Source organism: Apaloderma vittatum, unplaced genomic scaffold (assembly GCF_000703405.1).
Source record: "Apaloderma vittatum isolate BGI_N311 unplaced genomic scaffold, ASM70340v1 scaffold19743, whole genome shotgun sequence".
Classification (NCBI taxonomy): domain Eukaryota; kingdom Metazoa; phylum Chordata; class Aves; order Trogoniformes; family Trogonidae; genus Apaloderma; species Apaloderma vittatum.
Window position 1 is genome coordinate 5,377 of NW_009706626.1, and position 7,918 is coordinate 13,294.

The window sequence follows — 7,918 nt, forward strand, 5'->3', positions numbered from 1 at the left end:
GTGAAGAAGGCAGTAGCCATGGAGTTGTACTCTCCATCAGCGCAGAAAAGCTGACGAGGAAGAAATAAGGGTTACAAGTGGCAGATCCAGGCTGCCAGGCTCAGGGGAAACGGGTGCCGGCGAGGAGGCGGCTCCGGGCAGCGAGCACCCCAACACTGCGTTTGGGTCTCCAGCTGTGCCTGCGTCAGGAGACCTCTAACGGTGAGATCCAGTGCCACAAAACCCAGCAGGGTCTCATCTGCCTGCTCAGCCCTCAGACGCTGCCCAGGGTCAGGGTGCCCCCCCTGCCCTGGGGGGCTGATCTCCAGCATCTCCTACCTGCAGGGGATATGCCACTGTGCTCCCCTGGATGGGCTGGCAGTCTCTTGAGCAGTAAATCATGACGAACCCCACAGTCGCCGTCACTGCTGCCACCAGCATGGCCTCAACCACCTGGAGGCAGGGCCGGTGGATGTATCTGTGAAGGGAGCAGAGGAGTGAGGGTGGATCACCTGTAGCCTGGCTTGGCACATTGGGCTGGCTGCCTCTTCTCCCTTCCCAGACCCTGCCAGGACGTCCTGGGCTCTGTCCTCCATGGAAGCTGTCGTGGGGACCCAGCCAGTGGCAAGAGCAGCCTCAGTCAGCTCCTGAAGGCTCAAGAGGAGCAATGCCCTAGAAGCTGCTGCAGGTCCCTCACTGCTCCACTGCCACTAGTCATCCCTCCCCGGGGCCAGTCCTGGTGTTTGAAAAGCTGGTGACAAGTATTGGCTGTGCTAGACTAGGCTGAGATGGCTTCAGCAGCTCACTCCATTTTCTCGTTGTTCTCAGAAACATGTAATAGTCAGGTCTGAACAGCGTTTGCACTTCTTTGGGCCCTCAAGTCACTGAAGTAAAACACTTAGTAGGGTCAGAGCAATGGTGGGATGCTGTAGGTCACAGCCCTGACCGCAGGCAGCGAGAGTGACGTGGCGTCTTCTCCTCCCACCTTCCAGGGGCTGCTCTTGCTCATGTTAAGTGTGATATTACAGCCTTGCTTGGGCTGAGAACACCTCACAAGCTCTTACCTGATCCGGAACATTGTTAACCAGTAATTGAGGGCATTGAACAAGGCCCCAAGGATCCCACCTGCGAATGTAAAAGAGGAAAAGCTCAGCACGCAGGCTCTCCTACAGCTGCCCAGGACACAAGGAATCTGTAAAGCTCCAGGAGACATCAACAACCCATCCAGCATGACCAGCACCCTTGGGACACACGGGTGCTGTCCTTGCAGAGACAGACAGGACTCGACACCAAAAGGAGCCCAGTGCCAGCAGTGGCGTGGGCAGGGGCCAGCATCACAGCGCTGGAACTAGCAGGTGAGGGACAGACCAACTTCACAGGGATAAGGCAAGTTGTTCGAAAGCCAGAGGCTGCCACAGCTGCAATGCACTGATGCCACTCAACAACATTTGCAAGGCTAAAGGCTGGGCCAGGATCTAGCTCTCAACCCCACGTAAGCTGCACAAGCAGCCCCTGCGCTGGAGTTTAATGGATTTCACATTCTCCCCAGGAAACTGGATCCCAAAGCTTTTTAGACCCAGACAGAGGAAACAGAGGAAATTACTCAGACTAATCAAAGTGAAAGAGTAGCACTCTCTTACCAACCACACCCATAAAGATGAAGATAGGAATTTCCTGGATTGTATATCCCATTTTCTGCAAGCAAGAAAGAAATGAGTTTCAGACCCCCTGCACATCTGCAGCCCCACACCCAGTCAATGTCTGCTGGAACAGCACAAGTCTGTGCCAGTGAGTAGCTCCCAGAGCTGTCCCAAAGTCTGCCCTGGACATCCCACAGTCCCCAGACTCAGCAGTAGCCACAGGAAAAGCCTTTTGCCAGGGTTGGTGGAGCGGGAATCTGTCCAGACCCCCCAGTCTGCTAGGGCAGAGCCTGTCTCAGTCCCTGGGTGATGTTTTAAGACGGACTCGTGGCCCCAAGCTGCCATGGGCTGCTTCTAACCCCCGCAACAGAGTCCTACACAGGAAATGTCTGTGCCATACCTCATTATCAAACCTGCCGAAGTTGATGAGTCCAGGGCTGGAGAGATCCCAAGCATTGCCATGGTAAACACTCAGGACAGAGTTCAGAGTGAAGGTAGAGATCATGGAGGCAAAGAACTGGAAGGAGACGTAGCTCAGAGTCACTGCAAGACACCTCCAGCTCTGCTCCCTCACCACGTGCCCCTCGTACTACTCCAAACCACCTCCCCGAGGTCCTTGGGTAGGGTTTGGTACCCACAGTGCAGTGAGGACAAGAGGCCACATTGCCCGTGGCAGCACTCTGGGCAGCTTACACCGACTAGGGGCTCGCTCCTCCTTCTGCTTCTCCACTGCCCTGGGACATAGCCCAAGGCAGCTCCCTCAGAAAGGCAAGACAGAGCTCAGACAGGTCCTAACTCAGCCTATGAGGACGAGTGCACAGAAGGGGAGCTGGGATTCTGTTCATGTGGCTGCCTGGCTCAGACAGGGATGGCAGGTGGCCTGGGGCTGTGGCAATGCCTCACACTGGAGCCAGTAGCCCTCAATCTACTGCTGCTCTTGCTTTCCAGCACTTACGATTCTCCATGTCAGGAACTGGTTCCAGAAGGAAGCCCCTTCCTCCAAGCTGAAGAGGACACCCCCTGTAAATTCAAGACACAAACACCTTCACAAGGGGATGTGCCACAGACTCTTGCTTCATAGCACTAGCTGATGCACCCAAGTTCATCCCAGTTTGTGTGCCCCACACTGACCCTGACCTCATGGGCTCCAAAAAAGGGACCTGCAAGCTCGCCGAGCCATCAGTGATGTAGTGATCGCAGTGAAACCCCTCCACTGCCCTCCTCCACCCCAGGGAGGCAACATCTGGGATAAAAAACAGATGATCCCCGCCTCCACTCCTCCCAAGACCCACATGGCACAGCACAACAGCCTGGAGCAGGGCTGAGCATTTTCCAGGAGCGCAAAGATCCTTAGGCAGATCCTGGCACCTGTCTCCATGCAAGGTGAAGCAACTTCCTGACGAGGTGCAGGCACCGCTCAGCATCAGAGATCCAAGACACGTACCCACGGGGGCACCAAATGCAGCCGAGACACCGGCAGCAGCTCCAGCCGAGACAAAGTCCCTCTTTTCTGTATCTCTGCGGAAGTACTCAAAGATCTGAAACACCGAAGCGAAGGCAGGTTTAGGGCTGGCCACAGGCAGGAGTTCAGGGGAGACACAGGGTATGCCATATATGACCCCAAGCCACCAGCGTGACCCCGAGGATCAGCTCAGTTTGGGCACAGGAAGGGCGGCTGTGGCACAGGCCCTCGGCCCTCAACACCAACCTTGAAGTCTCGCTTTAAAGACGTGGATCTTCCCTGGGAGATGCCAGCAGCAATCACTGCTCCAGAGTGAATCATGGGTCCTTCCTACAGGCAAGAGAGCAGAGTCCGATCAGAGGGCAGATGTTTGAATGCTGCTCAACAGCTTGCTGGCCAGGAGGATTTCCCTCCAGGAAATACAGACTTTGCCATTTTCCCCCCTTACATCCTCATCCTAGTATGTGGCCACCTCCTGTTCTCAGCATCGCTCCCTCCAGCCAAGAGGACAGGGGCTTTCCCTGCCTGCTTTCAACCTCAGCAAGCTAGAAAGGTCTCAACAGGGCACCCAGGTCTCCCCTCATCTAACATTTGCAGGAACAACCACCGATGGGCATAGGCTGCTGCTCTCCTGGCCTCAGCTGAGCCAGAGAGCGCTTTGTGTACATCACCTTCCCAACAGCCAGCCGAGAGGATGACCCCGCAGACTTTGATCACCAGGGTCTGCAAAACAGAGACAACAGGCACAACACATCGCACGGCTTTCACAAGGAACGTGACCGCAGCAGCCACGGCAGGACACAGATCCAGGAGCCAGCCACCCCAGGAAACTTGTGATTCTCAGCTTCCCCGCTGAGGCAATGTGGGTTGGCCAACTTTCCTGGCCAGAGCAAAAAATTAGCCAAAGCTGCTCTTCCCAGCACCAGCTGCTGATCCCAAGGCAGGAGGTTTAACCACACAGCAGGGGGAACACCTACAGAGCTGGGTAGCTGGGAGTTCGTGCCAGCTCCCCCTTGGCTGCAGCACAGGTGGGGACCACCCTACGAGGACACAACATGCTGGGACCCCATCATGGGCAGGAGGCACGCATCCCACCTCCACCTGCTTCCTACCTTGAGGCGGACAACGTGTGGGATCTTCACACCGTTGAGATAGCATTTGATCTGGGGAATGCCACTGCCAGCTGCGACGGGCTGTGGGGAGCAGAGAGAGGCCACACACAAGGTGGGGACACGCTGGTCACCTTACCCTGTCTCTCAGCTCCTAGCGCACCCTCAGGGAGGCTCTGAGATGAGGTGAAAGTCTATCTACAAGCTCTGGAGGTGGGCTAGAGGAAGACACTCACTGCCCTAAGGGCAAACATGCTAAGGAGAAGGAGCTGGCTGGGTTCTTGGAGGACACCAGGGCGTTGCCACCCCTGTGCCATGGCAGGAGGACCAGTGCTGCAGAAGGCTCACTCTTGGTGGCCGGAGAGAGCAAAGGCAAAGCCACAAGGAAGGCACTGCTGACTCAGAGCTGCCTGCAGGGAGCCAACACCTGCCCCAGTCTCTGGCTTTGTTCACCAGAGCATGTCCTCGAGGCACCTGACCAGCCTGTTCTCTGCCGGCACTGATGTACACCTGACACGGAGAGGCCAAGCCAGGGCTGAGACTAGCGAGAGCCCCGTGCTCAAGGCTGGAGAATATCCTCTGCCCCAGGCTGCCAGTGAAGGGTAGCACGTCCCATCAGTCTGACAACCCCAGAGAAACTCAACGGCACAGCTGGAGCCAATGCCAAGGAACTGGGGCTGCCAAGAGGCGATTTGGCAGAAATACATTTGCTATTACACAAATGTGCATGGAGAAAATGATCCTGCTTTCCTCCTGTAAAGAGCCAGGGCAGGAGGCACAGAAAAACCCCAACCCAGACCAGTTCCAAACTTACCTCTATGAAAGCAACAATCACAGAGCCCACCATCACCACGCTGGCATTCAGGGTCGCCCAGAGCAACAGGGAGAAAGACAGGCCCCCTTTCTCCGTGAACTTGTCAATGTCTGGGGAAGCAGCTCAAGGAAAGGCCAGTATCGGTTGGATACCATTCCTCCCACCATGATAACATACCGCTAAAATGTTTCACTACAGCAGATCCTGTTCACTTAGGACAGCCAAGGCTGCTGTGAACAGCCTTCTCTCATATGGCAGCGCCCAGCCACAGCTCGGCCCCACAGAGCAGCCGGGCACTCAGCAGCACCTCAGTCTGTGCCACCAAACCCAGGCGAGGAAGTGCTGCTCTCTCCCCCAGCACTCCTCTCATAACTACCAGGAGTCGAGATCCTGCAGCTCCCCACTGGCCAGCGGCCACAGCTCCATGGGAGGATACTGCCCTTCACCACCCGGTACTTCAGCCCAGCCAGATTCTCCACCACGATGTCAATGAAGCAGGCGACGAGGCCAGTGAGGATTCCGATCATGGCACAGATGACCCAGCGCTTGATTTCCACTGTCCGGAAAGCCTGAGGGACAGACAATCGTCAGACCCCACAGTGCCCAGCACAGTCCTGGGGAGACTCCAATCCACCTGGCCACCTGTCCCAACACAGCTCTAAGCCTGGGCAAAGCTGCCCAAGGAAAACTGATGCTGGCTCACCCAGAATCACAAAACCTGGCCACAGTTCACTTATTTTAAGCCAGTGTCCTTGCCTCTCTGTGAGATCCCCAACAGCAGACATGCTTTTCCAGCTTGCCTGCCTCCATCAGCCCTGTTGGGCTTCTTGCTGCAGCACTGATTCCCAAAGACCCGGGGGCAGATGTTTCACATGGCTCCAGAAGTCCCTCTGCTCAGGCACCTGTCCTGTGCCCCCCAGTGATGCCACTGTGTGCACCCAGACTAGCTCCGTTCGAACCCTCCTGTGCTGAGTCTCTGCTCCTGAGGTTTCACAGCTCATTACAAGGTGGTCAGTGCCCATAAACCACCTCCAGCTCAAGGGCTGCTTTGAATACAACCTCTCCCGGCACGGAGAAGCCCTCCAGCAGCCAGACAGCTTCCCCAGGCCATCCCGGTTGTGAGTACAGTGGGCAGCTGGGTCACAGCAAGACTCACCGCATGGTTGATTCTCCTCTCCTCCTCCAGGAAAAGCTGGTTTTCGCTGTTGTCATAGTCCAGGCTCTAGTTCAGGAAACGGAGATGCTGTCACTGTCCAGCACAGGGTAAGAGATGCCCGTGCTGGGGAGGGCTGCCCTCAGCCCTGTCCCTCCACACTCCTGAATCATTACCCTCCCTCAGTCCCGCTCTTTCCCCGCTGAAACTTTCGCTTAGCTGGGCAGCCACGTACCTCACCCACTGCATCCCAGAGGGCAGAGCTGAGATGGGGGGAGATGGGTGCTTACCTCGTACTTGAGGGACAGGAGCTTCTCATTGTGGGGAATCTCATTGGGACGTTGCCGAGGGAGCTCCGTCTCCTGCAGGATGCAACACGCAAGTTAGGACAGCCAGGTCTGAGTCCAACCTTCCCCTCTACCACATAACTGCTGGTTTAACACCAATTTTTACACTCAGGAGAGGCAGGGAGGACTGCAGAGTGCAAATCGCCTGGCAGGCCAGGATCTGGGATGATTTTCCACCAGTTGGTGGATGGATGTGATTTAAGGCAGCTGCAACACCTTCATCCACCACCTCTCCACCTCTTGGCAGGACACCTCCCCACGAGCAGAGCGAGGGTTTGCCCAGCCAGGTACCATGGTGCCATGGGGAGATGGCACTGCCTCCCAGCCTCTCTGTGCTCTGGTAAAGGTCAACCTTTCACCTCGGCAGGAAATTCCTTTGGCCAAAAGCAAGAAGTTATTTCAAGCAGGCTCACTTTTTTTGGGCAGAAATCAATTCCTGCTTCCCAAACACCTTTGACTGTGCAAACCGTTCCCAGCTCCAAATTCGGGCACCAGCACCCCACATCCTTCCCTGGTCCCATGTTACAGCTACAGCTAAAGCGAGCCTGAGAGTTTTTGCAAGATGTCCCCTCTGCCACTAGCCCTGTCCCCAGGGCTGAGACATCTCCCCTAAGCTGCTGTCACATTGCACATCCCCTCCCCTGCCTTCACACTGAGCAGGGCAGCAGGCAGGAGAAGCAGCTTTAAGGAGCACAGTAACAAGGGGGAAAAAAAAAAAAAAAATCATCTCTTCCCATCCCACTTGCTTGTGTGTTTGCTCCTGCGGGAGGAAGGTCCCTGTGGTTTTGGGCTGGTGCTGCTGCTCAGAGAGGAGCAGGGGACTGCCAAGGGGGGCCGGGGGGCTGCCATGACCCCCAGCCAGTGCTGCAGCTAACGGGAAGCAGCGAGGGCAGCTGCTCACACCAGGAAGGTCACCCAGCCCAGGAGGAAACATCAGAGCCCTCGTGGGACAAGCAGGATGTGAGGGGGGAATAAAAGCAGCCCTTAGTGCTGCTTGTGGAAGAAGGGAACAGGTCTCGGTAATGGTGAGCCCCTTTCCGTGTCACTCACCAGCTCACGGATGTCCTCGTTGAGGTCCACATTGCTCAGCTGCCCGATGCGCAGGAAGGAGGAAGGAGTGAGCTGAGGAGAGAAGGGAAAATGGGGTCAATTCCTGACTGCGTCGCAAGCCTTGGCAGGAGGAAGGAGCAGGCACGCCGGCACTCGTGCTCTGCCCCCCTCCCCACTGCTAGAACTTCCCTGGAGCGCAGCACCCACAGAGCACAGCTCTTGGAGGACACGCTGAGCAGGGGGGATGCACCACCCCAGAGGGAACAGGAGGCAGCAGCAGTCTGCCAGAGTTTGGCTGAGCTGCTCCAGCCTGTAAGCTGGCAGAGCCAGCTCAGCCCGGGAAAGTGCCAGACAGCAGCGGGTC

The 7,918-nt window shown here is 56.6% G+C and overlaps 1 protein-coding gene across 1 annotated transcript in view; it reads right to left on the minus strand.

The window, feature by feature from the left end:
- The window catches only part of CLCN7 (chloride channel, voltage-sensitive 7), a gene marked incomplete at its 5' end in the record, with an annotated part of 15,190 nt that overhangs the window by 4,067 nt on the left and 3,205 nt on the right, over positions 1-7,918 (minus strand). The window contains 15 exon segments of the mRNA XM_009865869.1: positions 1-50; positions 319-457; positions 1,044-1,104; positions 1,620-1,674; positions 2,020-2,136; positions 2,575-2,639; positions 3,064-3,157; positions 3,328-3,411; positions 3,748-3,804; positions 4,194-4,274; positions 5,005-5,114; positions 5,441-5,573; positions 6,161-6,226; positions 6,448-6,519; positions 7,555-7,626. The exon segment at positions 1-50 is cut by the window's left edge and continues 22 nt beyond it. Of these exon segments, the coding sequence (XP_009864171.1) occupies positions 1-50; positions 319-457; positions 1,044-1,104; positions 1,620-1,674; positions 2,020-2,136; positions 2,575-2,639; positions 3,064-3,157; positions 3,328-3,411; positions 3,748-3,804; positions 4,194-4,274; positions 5,005-5,114; positions 5,441-5,573; positions 6,161-6,226; positions 6,448-6,519; positions 7,555-7,626 (1,256 nt within the window).